Source organism: Rhyacophila brunnea, unplaced genomic scaffold (assembly GCF_057557595.1).
Source record: "Rhyacophila brunnea isolate RB1 unplaced genomic scaffold, BYU_Rbru_1.0 scaffold_1, whole genome shotgun sequence".
Classification (NCBI taxonomy): domain Eukaryota; kingdom Metazoa; phylum Arthropoda; class Insecta; order Trichoptera; family Rhyacophilidae; genus Rhyacophila; species Rhyacophila brunnea.
This window is the reverse complement of record NW_028232751.1, coordinates 48,886,484-48,904,423: the sequence shown is the minus strand read 5'-3', so window position 1 is coordinate 48,904,423 and position 17,940 is coordinate 48,886,484. Positions and strand designations below refer to the sequence as shown.

Here is a 17,940-nt window from a genome sequence, read left to right as displayed (position 1 = left end):
CGCAAGTATTCCCCGAAGAGGATTCATTTTTGCAAGTAAGCACGTCGGCTCCCAAACAAAAAATGGCACCACCAGAACCAGCCGTATGTACCCCGTGCCATGTTAAGCCGGAACTCCATTCCACCTATGAGGGTAGCCCAAAGCAGAGCGTTGAGCTTTTTCTCCGACGCTGCAAAGAATATTGCGAAGCTGTGAAGTACCCAGCTGAGAATTGGACAGAGTTGGCTATACGTCAGCTCAGAGGAGAGGCCAAGACTTGGGCCAAAAATATTGACACATCGGACAGTTGGCGGTCGTTTAGTAACGACCTGAAAGAGCACTTCGAATCGCCTTCAAGACGTCGTGCTCAACGAACGGAGCTCGAACATAAAGAGCAAGGACCTCAAGAGGGAGCTTATGGTTTCCTCCTGAAGAAGATGGAATTAGCCGAGGTACTCCTTCCGGAGATGAAGTCGGAAACCCTGGCTTCAACCTTTTATGACCTACTCACTGTGAGCGATCAGATAAGGGTTAATCAAGAGAAATGGAAAACGATGGACGAGCTGCTTGAAGTAGCTCATACACTTCAACCATTGAAATCGGCATTGGCTTCCGTGCCATCTCCAGCAAATGCCGTCAAGGCGAACAATGAAAAGAGGCCCGCTCAGCAAAATACTTGGCGCGAGAAGCCGCGTTCGGTACAAGAGATTAACGCGAAATCTGATAAGACCACGGAGGTTGTTGATAAAAGGCCTCCACGGCAATCAGACCAGCAAAACAATTCGGAAAGACCTGCGTACCGCCCACGTCCTCGCATTGAAGAGCGAGGCGGTGCCAGACAAAGGCGCTGTCAACATTGTCCTGGCTTCCATGAAAACAAGGATTGCCCAGACAGGCAAGCAGCTCAGCAGACCAGAAAGGAGCCATGAAGACGGCTCGCGGACCGGGTTGATCGTCGATGGCTCCAAGACGACGAACACTGGCGGACCGCCGAAGAGAAGACTCAAGAAGGTGACACGAACGTTCCTCGAACGCCGTTCAGCCGAGTTCTAGCTAGTGACATAGACGCTCTTCTGGCGAATAGGGTTAACTGTGAAAGTGAACTGAAGGACACCCTTCCGGTGAAATCATTTAACCCTAAGGTTCACTGTGAGGTCGAAGCTGGCCCCAGTAACCAAGTTAATCTTTGTACAGGTCCCCTTGTAAAGGATAATATCGTAAGACCGGAGAAACATCGCAAACGTGATATTAAGAATTCTGCTAGTAAAATAGTAGAAAATTTTAATCCTTTTACCGGCGGCGAAATAGAATATAAAAAGTTTTTAGATAAATTAGAATTAGGAAGTTATGAAATAAATGTTGGCGGCAAGGAAGAAGGTTATCAAGATATACAGTTAAAGACAGCTAGCAGTGGATGCGGCGAAGGCGTAAGCAGTGGCGCTCTTGGTGTGCTGAGAACATCGGCAAACGTAAGTAACTGTAGCTTCGTCGATACTGACGACAGATCTCTTGTAACAAATAATTTAACGAATTATTGTGCTTCCGCTAACCATTTGTGTAAAAATATTAATAGTACTAACTATACTAAAGCCGAAGCTGGCAGTTTACTTGATATTAATAGCGATGTATGTAGTTTAGATAGTCGACCGTCGTTGCAATCGAGCAACAAAACTTTAGGAAGGGACTTACCTTTTAAATTAGCGAACAGACCCCACGAGGCTGACGTTAAGAATATTATTAGGAAAAGTCGAACTAATCGTCGACTACAAAACATTAATACCTTCGGTAAATTAAGGCGAAATAAACTTAATGAAGAAGAGCTCATAGCATTAGATGACTATAATCGTTATCTTAAACAAAAATCAAGTAAATGTAAGTCCTTTAGTATTAAGAATGTTAAAGATAAGTTACTTAAGCTTAATAAGATTAATTTTGATAATGTTAAGTTTGAATTAAGAAATATGAACTTAATGTACATAGATAAAGCTAGATATAGTGACGAAAGAGTTGTTGTGTATGATCATCGTCTCAAAGGCGGTGATATACTCAATAACGGAGAACAAGAGTTATGGGACTCAGCTACGGCTGCCCATAACCAACAAAGTAAAATTTCTACGGATTTTCTCGGTTCTGTAAATATTTTAGATCCTAGGGACAGGTGTAGTCGGGGACAGAATTTTGCGGCGTGTCAAAAGACACTACCATCTGTAACGACTGCAGACCGTCCAAATAGCGTAGTCAGAAGTGCGTGGACAATTGTAGGTAGTACGTTGGATGCGCCGGGTGAAGAGAAATTACCAACTACTGCAATTGCCCGTAATAAAAATAGTTTACCTTATAAAGATTTAAATATTAAACTTGATAAAAATATTAGTGATAAGAGTGCTTTAAATGCTAGTGATAAGTTTGAAATATTTAATAGTGATAAGTGTAATATATTTGAAATTAATAGCGGGTCGAACGCCGCCGTGTTGAATGGTATGCCCTCTGCGGGAGTATACAGTGCATGGGGTAGGGGCGCACCGAAATTGATCGGAGGTCACCTCCTCACACTGCCCTTCCGTATCTTCGGAATAGAAACAGACTATGAGGCTGTCATCGATACAGGTGCGACGCACTCCTTGGTGCGTAGTGACCTACTTCGCCCTCCAATTGAGCCGTGCGGGAGGCCTCTGACTTTGACCACGGCCGGGGGTGGATCACTGTGCACTGAAGGCGTCGTCAATGTGAAGGGTTTTCTTCGAGACACACCGATAGAAATACCGGCTTATGTTTCGAAAGACCTTCATATAGACCTATTAATAGGTCTGGATTGGCTAGAAAAGCAAGAAGCAGTCGTCGATATGAAGCGTCGCTGTTTACATTACGGCGACGGCATAAGGCAGACATTGTACTGTAAAACAACGCGGGAACCACTGCCATGTGGTCCTGTAAAATTAGCAGAGCTTGCGCCCGGAATTCCAGAATCGGCACGGATCGCGTTGACTGAAGTCATGGAAGACTTTAGAGACCGTTTTGCTGAAACTGGACCTCCGTGCCGCACAACTGAGTTTCGCATCTTCTTGAATAAGGAGACTCCATTCCGTCTGGGCCCTTATCGCCAGTCGGAACAGAAACGAAGACAGATTCAGGAAGATGTCGAACAAATGATGGTCGATGGAATAATCGAGCCGAGTTCGAGTCCCTACTCCTCACCCATCGTTTTGGTGCCGAAGAAAGATGGGACCTCGAGGTTCTGCGTCGATTATCGAAAGCTTAATACTTTGACAGTGGATGAAGCAACTACCTTACCTCTGATCTTGGAAACATTGAAAGATCTGGGAACGGCAAAAATCTTTAGTTCATTGGACCTTAAAAATGGATACTGGCAGGTGAAATTACACCCTAGCACTAAACCCTTAACTGCGTTTACGACTGCTGATGGTGGTTGTTACCAGTTTCGCGTGTTGCCGTTCGGTTTGAAGGGCGCGGTGGGGTCGTTTCAAAGACTCATGTCTCAAGAGGTTCTCATTGGACTCGTCAACAAGATTTGCCTCGTCTACCTCGATGATATTATCATTTATAGCGATACATGGGAAGAACACGCGCAGCACTTGCGAATCGTGTTTGAGAGGCTGCAGTATCATGAACTTCGCGTCGCGCCAAAAAATTGCCAGATAGGGAGACAAGAAGTAGACTATCTGGGACATCATATTACGGCCACGGGAAATGAACCGCAGACTCATCATCTAGCAGAAGTAGAAGCTGCGGCGGTGCCAAAGACTCGAAGGGAGGTGCGTGCCTTCCTCGGCCTTTGCAATTGGCTGAGGGAGTATGTAACTCGTTTCGCTGAGATGGCGGCGCCATTGACGAGATTACTCCGAACCACTGTACGATTTCAGTGGAACGATGAAGCTGAGGACGCCTTTCGTAAAATAAAGCGTGCCCTATCACAGCCTTTGAGATTAGCCCGACCCGACTTTACTAGATCCTTTTGCCTTCAAACGGATGCTAGCGGACATGGCATTGCGGCCGTTTTATTCCAGCCAAAGGAAGACGGTGGTCGTGATGTCGTTTCCTTTGCAAGCAAGCGCGTTAATGAGGTGGAAGCTCGTTATCATATTAATGAATTAGAAACGATGGCTGCCGTCTGGGGAATCACTAAGTACCGTGGTTACCTGGAGGACAGAAAGTTTAAATTAATAACTGACAACCAAGCCTTAACGTGGTTAAATACTGCGAAGAATCAGAAGGGGAAGTTGGCCAGATGGGCAATGCTGTTATCGGAGTTCGATTTCGAGACAGAACATTGCCCGGGAAAGGAGAATCACCTCGCTGATCATCTGTCAAGATTCCCCCAGAACCCTGCGGGTGCAACTTTAAGCCCAGAAGTAGAGTGTGCTCGTATGGCAGCTCCGACGAGACGACCGGAAGTAGCAGTACTGTTACTAGAGGCAGTAAACATTCGGGAAGAAATAATTACGAAGCAAAGGACGGATCCACAGTTTATTGAACTGATGGCGTCTCTCGATTCTCCCGCTCATGTGAGGAGAAGGCCTACCGGACTGACTGTACGCGACGGGATTTTAGTACACGTTGACAGCGAATTAAACCCTCGATTAGTAGTACCGGAAAATTTAAGAAGAACAGTAATAGAAATATATCACGATCAGTGTGGACATCCGGGTGCCACTGAAACTGACCGATCGATAAGAGAATGGTATTTTTGGAATAAGCGACGATGCGATGTCCAGAAATATGTGCGTGCCTGTAAGATCTGCGCGACACGCAAGCGAGGAGCGTTGCAGCCTCCTGCCCCGCAGACCTCGCATATCGAGGCTGTGAGACCTTGGGAGATACTCACGCTAGATCTAATGGGTCCGTATCCCGTTACGAAGAAGCGTAACAAATACGTACTTGTCATGTCCGATATGTTCTCGCGATGGGTGGAAGCATTTGCCATGCGTTCTGCAATGATTACCGCGATTTTACCGCTTGTGGAAGAACAGATCCTCAAAAGGTACGGTTACCCTCGAGCGATCCTTACGGATAACGGTACGCAATTCGATCATCCGAAATGGCTAGCAGCGATGGAGTCGTGGGGGATTAAACACTGGACGACGGGTATTTATCACCCTCGGGCAAATCCTACCGAACGCCGGAATCAGGAGATCAAGAAAGGACTCCGTGTTCGTCTGGAGAGCGATTCTCACGACGAATGGGACATACACTTGAACGACATTATGTACGACCTACGGTCCTGAGGTGTTGCAATGGTGAATTGAGACTAGACATATACAGTTATGTCTTTATTAAGGGTGGACATTTGACACGAGCAGAAACGCCGACCTTCAGTTAGTGTTTGTGGCAGAGTATGGTTTAACGACATAACTATACAAATCTAGCCTTGTAGTCAATTCTACTTCTCAATAGCCTTGCGACAACCTCACGACACGGTTCAGACAGAATATATAAGTCCCATGGTTCTAAACTATGGAAGAAGCAGGGAAGAAATGGTCGAAAGAGACCATGAACAGGTAACCACTAGCGTAATCGTTTAGTATTAGGAAGTAAAATGTATGTTGTTAACCTTTTCTTTGTAAATGTAATAGAATTTTACGTAAAAAAATTTTCGCCTCCGAAAATTAAGAGTGCTCCAGTGTAATTGGAACACTGTGACCACAGACCTCGAAATGTCACGTCGTGAAATATCAGCGCGGTGTAATTTTTAATATAAATTTCCGGGAAATCTCCATTAAACTTAGAAAATAAGTTATGGAAGAGATTGTTTACGTAAAATTTAGCAAGTACATGCTTCAATAACTTTTATAGCAATAATGGAAGTGTATGAAAATTGGAAAAGAAAATTGAATATTTATAAATTTATATACTGTATAATTGTGAATAAAGAATTTTAATACTAATTTTATCAATACAAGATAGAAGCAAACTATCGTTATAAAAATACTGTAAACGCGTACCTATATTTATAGACGCGTAATTATAATTATAGATTTTGTTAATGCTATAACTTACTGACTATAACGAATATTGTAAAAGTAACAATTGGAAAAACTTAAGATTCTGGTATAGATGGGTTTCTACCCATAAATAATAATAAATCTTAATCGCATCTTGGGTAAATAAAAGAATTAAATACTGCAACTAAAAATACAAATTGACGTGTGACCTTGAACTTTAACTGAATTCTGTCCGACTAGAATTTACGGCCCAGCTGTGCTGGCTCGCGAGGTAAAAATAGATTCAAGGTTACATCCATATTACTATATAAAAGTCACTATGCAAGATTAAATAAGTTAGTAACTGTTCGTGTATAACATCTTGTTAGGATTAAGCATTTATATATTTAAGTTGAAATGTTAAGTATAATATTATAGTATTTTCTCGTAATAATGTTCGTCCGAAAGGTAAATATCGAATGAGAAAGTTTCTGCGGCTCCAAACAGTTTTATTAAAACTTAGTAAAATTCTATTGGCCTAAAAAGGCCGAGAGTGGTGGAAAAGGACTAGTACATGGGTGTCAACCTTTCGTTTTGACATTTTAAATTTAAAGACTGCCATTCCCTTATTTAGTACCCGAATACTTATTCCGATACCTCGATGGAAAGCTAGAAACTTTCCCCTTCGTTTGAACACGAAAAATCATATAAAATCAACTATTTTGCTTACGTCATCCTAACTGCGCATTTAAGGGACATGTTCTAGAGGGTGCTTGAAACACCCCTATTGAGTCTTAATTTTGCGAAAATAAAGTAGAGTAAATTTAACCCGACTAAATTAGAAGATATCTCTATTAGAAAGTTGCCAGGAACGGGAGATATACGTAAATTCATCCCGTGAGAGAAAGATATAGATCTGCTATCCCTTACGGACTGTTTCCTGTTAAACCTCTATCCGAAGGGTATAAAAGGCGACCACTTTTCCCGTAAAATCATTAGTTTCTACACTCTTCACCAGCGATCTTCAGCAAGCAGCAGTCCTCACTGCAAAGTTGTGAGACATGGTTCTCAGTACATTCGCGATTCCTACGTACCAGTAAGTCCCCCTTCGGCGGGCAAAACGTAACGCGAATAACACGTATCTGTCGGTAGTGACGTCGGCCGCTAAAACGCAGCGCGAATAGCACGTATCTGCCGGTAGTGACGTACACGCGGAGTAATTTTATTTTTCATTACTCATCCTACGAGGTGACGTAATCGGGATAAATTACGCGATCGGATTTGTTTTATAAAAACAAATTAATAAACTCAGTCTGTAATAATAAATTTTACAAATCTTTTCGGGATTATAAAATAAATTTTTGAAACTTTATTAAGTAAACATAATCATAAAATAAATTTTAGTAAACAAATTCATAAACATAAAAAAAACAAATTTTAGTAAATAAATTTGTAAACATTATGCAAACCTTTTGTAAACAAGTCTGTAAACACAAATAAATATTAGTAAATACACTGTGAACATAAATAAACTTTATAAACAACAATAAAATAATTCTATTCTTTTATAAACCTAATACTGTGTGACCAAAGAATAATTTATATTTTCTTTCTTATGGGAAAATATTTCATGAATTAAAAATATCCAAAGAATATCTGCGTATACATTCTCTGAATTAGGTGTGACTTTTTGGGAACTTGTGAAAGATTTCACAGAGATCCTATAGTGAACAAATAAATAGTTTGCTGATACTTTAATGAGATTTAATTACGGGAACAATGACAGTTAACCTTATTGTGTGACCGTGAACTCTAGTACCTGAATAAATTCGGCACCACACCAGCTGAGAGTTTTATTCGGGAATTCAAAAGTTGTGATACTACAAAGGAGATCCACCTCTCCTAGTTCATCACTAGTCTCCTCAGTGACGGCCCGGTAGCATTATTGAGCTAGCCGTGAGCCGGGTCATGTCACTTCGTAGAACCAAGGCAATATTTTTGAGGCAGAAAAACTGGAAAATTCTCATTTCAAATGGATAAACTATACAAAATGACAACTTCCTGGTATTTATAAGATTTACAACTATATATTTTCCTACTATGTCGACAATGAATTACAAAGTTTTTGTGGATTGATTTTTGAAATGAATAGACGCGTTATGGATGCAAGAATCTTACACCAATGTAGACATTCAATGATTCACATTTATAACCAAAACGGGATTTACGAGTTTCGTAAGTATCTATAACAGCATCAAATATCATAAAGCAAAAACAGTAGTACATATATTACACATCACATCACCGCTAAATAATTTCATAAAATATTGCAAGCGCAAAACTTATGTTTTAGAAAAATAATATGATTAACAAGATGAATAAGAGAACAATTTGACAGTCACAATAATTTTATAGATCAAGAGCAAATGTATATATGTGTACATGATTTGTTAAAATACTTTCCCTCACACAAAGTGCATAAAGAAAATAATACAACAGTTATGCATTCTTAACAATAATACCTGAAGTGGGATAACGATCATGAAAAGCTTTTTGTCACGGTCAGCCAAAATATGCTTTATGAAGTTCCATCCAGTACCCACAAGAACTATAGTCACGAAGAGAACAGCACCTTTCAATCTGTAAGATTAATAACATTTGTATTAATAATGAGTACAGCAGAATATCTATTATCCGGACTGATTTAGGAAAAGGGTAAGTTCAGTTGAATTTTTATTTAATTATAAAACTTTTATATATTATTTTTTTAATATTATGTAACCATATATTATACGGTAGTGTAGTAACCTGTGATTACTAGACCTACACAACTGTAGATGCTTAGCATCACCGTTTGTGGCCATCAATAGTTCTTTGTCAATATCGAATCATTCAAACTAGTCAGAGTACTTAAATGTTGATGATTGAACAGTTTATGTACAATACATATTTTGGCCATTATTTTCAGCATAGTTTTTTCAAGATTTTTGCTCCAGTTGGAGGATATAGATTGCGCCGATGGATGTATATCAGTCTGACATTTAATTTTTCATCTAATTTCAATCATTGATAGGTAGGTAGGTACAATTGATAATAATGTGGAATGAAATATTTCATTGAATGTTATATGTCTATCATAAATCGTAATCCGATCAATCAAAGAAAAAGGCTAACGTCATGCCAATGCTTAGCAAATTGTTTATGTTTATTTTGAAATTAAAGAATTTTTTTAGTCACGGACCAACAGATGGCAGTGTCGCATCAGGTCTATCTGCAAGTGTTATATTTTAATAGTATCGATACTTTCATTCGATATGACGGCCCTAGGTACGGGATGTCCCTGGTTGGTGGGTATTATTTTTAATCATTGAAAAAAATAATATATTATATGAACTTACAAATGAGTAATGTAGTAGAGTATTGCCCAGGCTGGAACATGTTCTCCCTTGGTTTGAATGAAATGGTAATTGACACCATGCAAAGCCAGCGAGAGTGACTTCAAGAACACCAATACACACATGATGATGTGTATTTTGTAGACCGTATAACGACTTGTGCGTAATATGAAACACCAAAAACACGCACTCAAAGCAAACAACAAAGACATCATTGTGTACAAAGCTGGTAACGGTAAGTCACCTGCCGATAAGAAGTTTCCACGATTACTCTCATAAATGTCAATCTGAAAGAACATTAAATTATTATAAATTAAATTTACAGCTTAATACATTGACAAATGGTGGCCTGCAGTTGACATCTTGCTATGGTTACTTATCGTTATTCACAATGTGATTATTTATCAAAATCTCTAATTTGAACTTTTATTTTTCGTAAAATATCATGCCAGCGATTCACTATGTTGCTAATTGTACTATCTTATTGTTCTTCTTATCTTCCTTGACTCCTTAACTTTGTTGATTACTCCTAGCACTTGCAAGTCTCTTTCTGTAAGCCACTGAAACCGTGGTCCTCCCACACTCCGTTTCCCCTCTGATACACTAAACGGGAGGTACTTTGTCTGTATTTAGTCATCTATACCTGTCATGTTGCCGGACCATTGCATATATTGGGTGTTGATAAAATTGGCGTCAAACGTCAAAAGTGTATAGAGATACCCATACCTGTCATGTTGTCGGACCATTGCATATGTTGTGTGTTGATAAAATTGACAACGTCAAGCTCATCAAAACGTGTATAGAGATCATGATAGTAGCAACATCTGGCAATGTTAACGAAATATCTTTGGCTCTACCTGCCAGATGCTACCCTGGTATGTAGAACCAAAGATATTTTGCTGGATTCTACAATCAAACAGTTTAGCAATCTTAAGAACACCATGTTCCAATCAAAATATGACTGATCTGTGCATTACCCTAAATTTGTTATTTTAAGTCATTTCTTCAAATAAAACCATATTTTAAATCTATGTTGAATAGGTCTGTTTACCTCAAAGTCAACGAAATGCTGATATGTGATAGATACATTTTTTATATTTGCATTTATTGCAATAACGGATTAATTAGGTAATCTACTTCAAAATACAATAAGTACGATGGTAAAAAGAAGAAAACGTTAAAACTGACACTTGATATTATACAATACTGTCATTTACTTAGGATTTATTGTTATATGAGAATAGTAGCCTCATTGGTGCAAAATTAATTGTTCACTGTTAAATCTGTACTTTAAGTATTTATTACAACTAGAATATTAAAAAAATCTTACCACAAAGTTGAGGGGTGGTGTTGTTTTGTAGCTTAGGCAGTTGTGAAAATAGAAATTATAAAATCCTTCTTCAGCGATCGACGCCACATACATAGCAAACTAAAAAAAATATAATTCAATATAGGTATAGGTACATAAAAAAAATTGTAACATGAATAGAGAAAATTTCAGTAAATTTAATGATATATTATTGCTGACTTTCTGTTAACTTTATGATCATTATGAAACGGTCAAGATGCATAGAATGTCCTAAATCACTGAACCACTGTTCGGACAGTGTTTCAGCGATCACATAAACCGTGAAACAAATCTGACAGTTGTCAAATTTTAACCAGAAATGAAACATGGAACGAAGTTGGAAAGTAAGCCAGGCTGAAAGCCCTGGGATGAGACGAAAGGCCCCGACCAAACCGAAGACAGGGTAGTTAAGTGATCTGTGTAGCTTGACAAGTGCCGGTTTATGAACTGCCAAATTAAAGCAGCAGAGGACGCAGCAAGCAGTAATGAAATCGACCCCTTTTGGACCATTTTCACATACATACTTTACTTTCTGATATCCCCCGAGCGAATAACATTTTTGACAGCCCACCAACACACGCTGAGATAAAATCGGCTGTGAAAAGGCTCAAAAACGGAAAAGCAATGGGGGGAGACAGCATACATCCCAAATTCTTCAAGAACAGCTTGAGTGCAATCCTGCACCTGATGTTTCATTTGATAACAAAGGTGTGGGAAGAAGAATGTTGTCTGAGGGACTGAGTAAACAATACTTCACAAGTGACCCCTTTTTTAGCCGAGACAATTACAGAGGCATTACACTACTCAATGTTCCGGGAAAGACCAACATACTCTTGATGAGAAAAAGGGACAAAAAATAATGCATATCCACAGGAAAAACCTGACAGATTTTTTTACCTGGATACCAACCTGGCTTGCCCGTTCTTCAAGTCAACCGGATTCCGGCTCCATGGAAGGCCGATAAATACTAAAATATGGAGCTACAGGATGTTAGCATGACCTAGAATTACGGAAGATTGGCGAGCGACAATAATTCTTGGAGGCACTGTGTGGTGTCCATATGCTCCAGATAAGGGGTAGGCATGGCTAAAGAAGAAGAAATAAATAACGTTTTTAAGGTTGTTCTTGTTTGTTGTCTTATTTTCAACAAAGCAAAATTACATTGAGTACCGAATTGGTGACACTATCACGGAGTGGTTCAAGGTCACAAACGGAGTCAGACAGGATGTTTCCTTGCTCTGTTTCTCTTTATACACTCAATACCTGACCGAGGCATATCTATTACCGACATGGTGAAGCTATGCGACCTGGAATACGCCGATGACGTTGTTCTATTCGACAACTCAATTGAGGACATTCAAGGGACAATTGACATGCTGCATGACAACTCGTCTCGACAACTTCAAACACCTGGGGGTACACATCACAGGAGATGGCATTTTGCAGAGAGCTCGCTACCGGAATGGGAATGGCTGGAGCAACATCTAACTCAATGCGGAGTATCTGGGACTCACGATTCTCGGTTAAAACCAAATGCCGCCTATTCGACGCTTGCATTCTGACGGTGCTGCTTTACGGTAGCAAATCATGGCATCTTACGAAGGCTTAGAGCAACTGTATACTGAGCTTCGAAAACAGATGTTTGCGACGAATACTGAATGTGCGGTGGTATGACTGTAGGAGCAACGAGGAGAAAAGAGAGCACACCAAGCAGCCTCTCATCACGCTGAGAGTGAAGAAGCGACGTTGGACCTGGTTCAGCCACGTGCTGCGGATGCCAGAAGAGAATTTTAACCTGGCTTGCCTGTTCTTCAAGCCAACCGGATTCTGGCTTCCTGGAAGGCCGCTAAATACTATCCATAGAGTGTACACGGCGGAGCTACGGGATGCTGGTTTGACATGGAACGTTGTAAGAAGACTGGTGAGCAACAGGGATTCTTGGAGACGCCTCGTGGTATCCATATGCTCCAACTAAGGGGCAGATATGGCCGAAGAAGACCGATTATATTCGCTAACATGAAAAAACCAACAGTATTAAATTAATATCTTATTATGATATTCACACTACATATCTAGATGAAATGTTGACACTAGATCGACAGACTCCATCTTAATAACACATGAATTTCATAGTTGTCAATAAAAAATATAAAATACAGATACTGCATCCGCGGAGCGTCCATTTATTCATATACCAAATATCACAATGCCTAGATCCCCCATCAAAAATCTTGCAATCGACAGAGTTGGAAAGATAATAATATATTTTGATTCCAGACCAGGGTGCACAACGAAACAAACGAATAAAAAAATACCGTTAATTGTTTCTGGGCGGACGAAGGACCGAGAGTCAGTACGACTGTCAGGGACCTACCCTTGAGCCTTGACCATCGTGTCCGAATACTATTTGCCACCTTTTCGCGCCAAAGTGTACGTGAACGGTAAAAAAAAAATGTTGATAATAATTAATTGTTACTTGTCTTAAAAGCGAAATATACTTCCCCTAAATCTGTGGTTTTAATAAGTATAAATCAACCCCCTACATATCACTACTTAACAGTTACTTAGTTTTACTTTTTACTCACACTCGTGTTGTAGAATGTAAATCCATTACGGGTCTCATTTGTTATCGGAAATGATATCTTAGAACATGGCGAATCGTCATCTAAAAAAATCAAGTGATGCAATTATAAGTTTTCTCCCGATTATGTACACATATAGTGTTAATATTATATATAACACGTCTATCAAAATTGAAAACCCAGTAAGGGACTTTAGAAAAAATGTTTAGGAAAGCAAAAATACATGTTTGCATACAAATGTGATTTGAAACCTTGATATTATTAAAACTTTAGAGATTTCAAATGAATAATACATGTAGTAGGTAGAATAAATGTCATTAGTAATATTATTTTATTGGAGATATAATTGCCACCTAAAAATCGTTATAATTTTGAGTTAAAGTAACTCAACATCAATAAAATTATACTTTTAGATAATTAAACATCTTCTTGGCTACGTGTTAAAACTGTGAACTAACATGCTCCGCCCATTTTTAACAGCACTTCCATTATAAACTAACAAGCTCCTCCCATTTAGTCGCCAACAGCGCTTCCTTATGTAGCCAAGAAGATGTTTTCGCACAGTACATCAAATTACAGTGTGGCCGTAATCTAATCAGAATCTAATATAAAAGAATGCCACAATTCAAAATTTTAACCCATAAAGCGTTTTAAAATTGTTTTTATTGGCTACAGTGTTATTAATCTGTAAACCAGTAGTAAATAGGGTAAATAGTGTATTTAAAAATACAGTAAAACACATTTTTGAAAAAATGTCCCTTGTGATGTTTTAAATTTGGGCAGCTGAAAAGCCTCAAATAATATTGATAACCACTTCTCACCATTTACAGTATTTCGTTTTCTTCGATGAACAATCAAAAATGACTGTCTTTTCAAACGTTCAATAGGAATTTGCGATCTATTGGTATATAAATGAATACTTCCTATATTTCCTCCACATTCAAGATTCATTCTATAAAGAAACAATTATTATTTATTAGAATGTAATTTTAAACAATATTCACAAAAGAAAGGATAGGTTAAATAGAATGGAATCAGTGGAGCGAAAGATGCAACTACACAACCTTTTCAATGCCAGATGAGAAATTATTGCTAATGTTATAATATAACTTTTAGTGCCAGACTAAAACACAATATGAACAACACAAACATGGACCCCCCCAAAACAACCCGCTCCGCACCAGACTCGGTCTTAATCGAGCATATCACGAGACCCTACTTTTGTTGAATGTGAAGCATTAGCAGTTTTTTACACTTGGGAATGTCTCACTGGTATCTACCCAAGTCTCGACTGAGCATTGACTGAGTTTACTGAAAGACGTAATTTAATAAAAAGTACCATGGGAGAGAAAGGCACGGAGACTTAACAGAAATAAATGAATTTAATGATATATAAAATACAAAAAACAATACGGACAAACAAAACTATGTGAAGAGATCTTGACGTCCGCAATAAGATGCCGCAAATTTTTAAAATGCAATATAATTGGCCTTTGTGGCGACCAGGTCAGACGGCCCGATGGGCCCAACAGCTGGTTGGACCGACTTAAGCATCTCTTCCCTCTCGGAGCACATTCTCAAACATTCCCAGAGAATGTGGTTTGCATCCTATAGTTCTCCGCCACATGGACATGTTTGCCAGGTGACAAGTCCAAGCTCGTAGAGGTTGCAGCAAAGCCATCATGGCCTGTCAAAAATATGAACAAGTTGAAATACTCCGATGATTCCACAGAAAATTGCGTGTGTCTATGGCTGTGTCCAGTCACACTGTCAAAACTAATGATACAGTTATCGAGTCAAAATTTAGGTGCATCTCTCGCATGAATACAACAGAGGAATATATTTTACTTACCTTTGATTGGCGAGATTCATTTTAAAATAAAATATTCCAGGATGTTGATTGGATATATCTTTGATCGGTTTTTTTAACAGACACATGTCTGAATGTGTATCCATATACGGACTCATTGCATCACTGTCTGTTCTGTCAAGAGTGAAACCATACTAGAAGGGGAAAAAATATTTTGTAGGTACATAGGTAACATGACATAAACAGTTGAATGTTCGGCAAACCCACTAGTCTGCAGTTTCAGAAAATGCAATTTAAATAGTATTAGACAGTTTAATTCGAACCAGGTAAACAAGTGATTTGTCAAATGTATGTGAGTGCCTTTACTCAGATAAGAGGTGATACTGTTATTTTTTTAATTTTATTTATTGAGGAAAACAAACAGTTACATTGATTATAAATATATTATATAAAAATAGATTAGCGAGAGATATTCCAACCAGCAAAGTTTCCATATGTAAATAATTATAATATAGAAAAGTCTAACAAACATAATATGTTATAAAGTAAGAACATAATAATTTCAAGATAAAAAGAACTTTTTATATACGTTTTTAAATTTTCTGTTGAATCATATAAACTTGACTTGACTAGCTTAAACGATCAAAAAAAATTGTATTTGATAGAAATAATACTGAAATGTCATTTTGACACTCATATTGATTTCCATAGTAACGCACGTATATATTAATATTTAGTAGTGTTAGGACCCTAGCAACCAGTAATAGTGGATTGGATTACGGATTTCTTCCGAAATAACTTTTCATACAAAACAGAATTAACTGAAAATGAATTTAATTCTACTTAAAAATGGCTGAAAGTATTAAAAAAATGCATTGGCGTCGTGTTCTGATATATTCGAAAAGTTTCAAATATCTAGCTAGTCGGGAAGTTAGTTAAAAATCGATTGCAAGATTTGTACCGGACAAATAAGAATACGACCTAATAAAAACGTTGTAATTAGTTATTAAGTAATAGTGATATATAATTTTCACTACTGTCGAACAAGAACTTCTTGTCCACGTTATAAAACTGTGAACTAAAAATACCCTCCGGTGAAGATAATCACACTTCCATTTTCAAATGAGGAAGGCCCCCAAATTTATCATTTCAATTTACGCTCCCGTGGTGTACGGATCTGTCAATTTATGTAATTTGAACCTTTTATAATAGAAATATGTCTAAAACGATGAGAGATGTTAGAATTATTATTAGTAAAATTTTGGTTTATTGCGAAGAAGAAAAGGTGTAGCATCTAACAGGAGAGCCGATACACTACTTAAACACGCCTCTAGCATGCGTTGCTGCCATGACAGGTAGTTCACTAGGTAGGTCACTAGAAGTCCTGTTATCGCTGATTTCTTGTGGTCGGACAAAACTTATACCAATTTTATTTCTTAGCAAATAGCAAATCCCATATCACGCCACATTTGCTCATACATATAACAGTACAGTTTACTTATCAAATTATCTCTTGTGAATCAACTCTGCCTCTATCTAAACATCGAGGAAAGAAGGACTTTTCATTAAATGAGTGACACACTTTAATATGACTGTTCTGTTGTCAAAACAAAACAATAGAGCGATAATAATCGCTAGCAATTTTTCAATCATAACTAGATCAATAGGGTATGTTATGATTTGTTAATTGCGATAATATCTCTTGTAATATTATATATATTGCATTTGTATAAACTGGAAGGATAATTCATGAATCCTTATTGGCTCATCGAATCCGTCACAAGACACACTATTATTGTCACGAGTCTTTCACTCGATGTAGTCAACCATCATTCCACTCGAATCAAGTCTCTCAGTTCATCAACACAAACAGAACTAGATCATATCTCCTGCCATTGTAACTCTCTGTACTCTGCATCAAGACAATAAACATCCATATCCAACTCCACTACCGCATTTTATTTTTAAAAAATATAATTTTACAGAACGAAAGCAAAATTACATTACGAATGAAGTGGGGAAACTATACTTACAATACCACCTTCAGCATCAGCAGGCAACATGAAATTAACAAGTTTGACATCCAGTATTCCACCTTTGTAAAATCCAAATTTACTCAATGCAATGTATCGGCGATCATCATTCTAAAAAAAAATACATATAATATTGAGTAGACTTGTTGATGGTCCTGCGTTAGGCGGGATTGTCCCAGAATATAAGTTCAACTCCAGAACTACGGTTGAACTAAAACCGAGACGCACTGAAAATATCACGATATCCAATAACGCATACATCACACCAAATTTTTATTTAATAGGCGGGTCGGATTAATATGTAGCACCTAGCAAGAATAGGATGGAAAAAATGGCGAACACACGGTGCAGTAGCAGGTGCATTAACATACGGAAATGCGGTTTTATTGGTGTATGTGGGCATTATGCACGGTTCAGTAACTTGAATTGCAATGGACATGCATGTCTCTCAGGAATTTCCGACAGCATTTGGGAGTCATGAGTTGTCAGGATTTTCCATCAATATTAGAAAGTTGTGTACAAGTCGGTTATAGGAAAGCTAGGCGGGAACCGCGCTAATTGTCATAATCGATTTTGGCAAAATTCATGAATTGCAAGCTTAAATACCTAACCTGGTACATTACGGTTTTTAGGAATACACCCGGGATGTAGCCCTCGCCTAGCCTAGAGTTTCCGAACCGAGAAGGGAGTTCGTCAGGGATGTGTTTTATCTCCCCAGTTATTCAATATATATGGAGAGCATATAATGCGAAGAGCCCTAGATCATTGGCAAGGCGGAATAACAATTGGTGGCCAGAAAATAAACAACTTAAGATTCGCAGATGATACCACACTAATCGCTGCTGATGAAAGAG

At 38.4% G+C, this 17,940-nt stretch overlaps 1 protein-coding gene across 1 annotated transcript in view; it reads right to left on the bottom strand.

Moving 5' to 3' along the window:
• The window catches only part of LOC147079890 (protein GPR107), a 32,588-nt gene that overhangs the window by 12,444 nt on the left and 2,204 nt on the right, over nt 1–17,940 (bottom strand). Inside the window, exons 2-8 of the mRNA XM_085945425.1 lie at nt 17,087–17,197; nt 15,096–15,247; nt 14,065–14,195; nt 13,247–13,326; nt 10,644–10,742; nt 9,317–9,600; nt 8,441–8,558 (exon numbers count right to left, since the gene is read on the bottom strand). Of these exons, the coding sequence (XP_085801551.1) occupies nt 8,441–8,558; nt 9,317–9,600; nt 10,644–10,742; nt 13,247–13,326; nt 14,065–14,195; nt 15,096–15,247; nt 17,087–17,197 (975 nt within the window). The remainder of the gene's footprint in view (nt 1–8,440; nt 8,559–9,316; nt 9,601–10,643; nt 10,743–13,246; nt 13,327–14,064; nt 14,196–15,095; nt 15,248–17,086; nt 17,198–17,940) is intronic.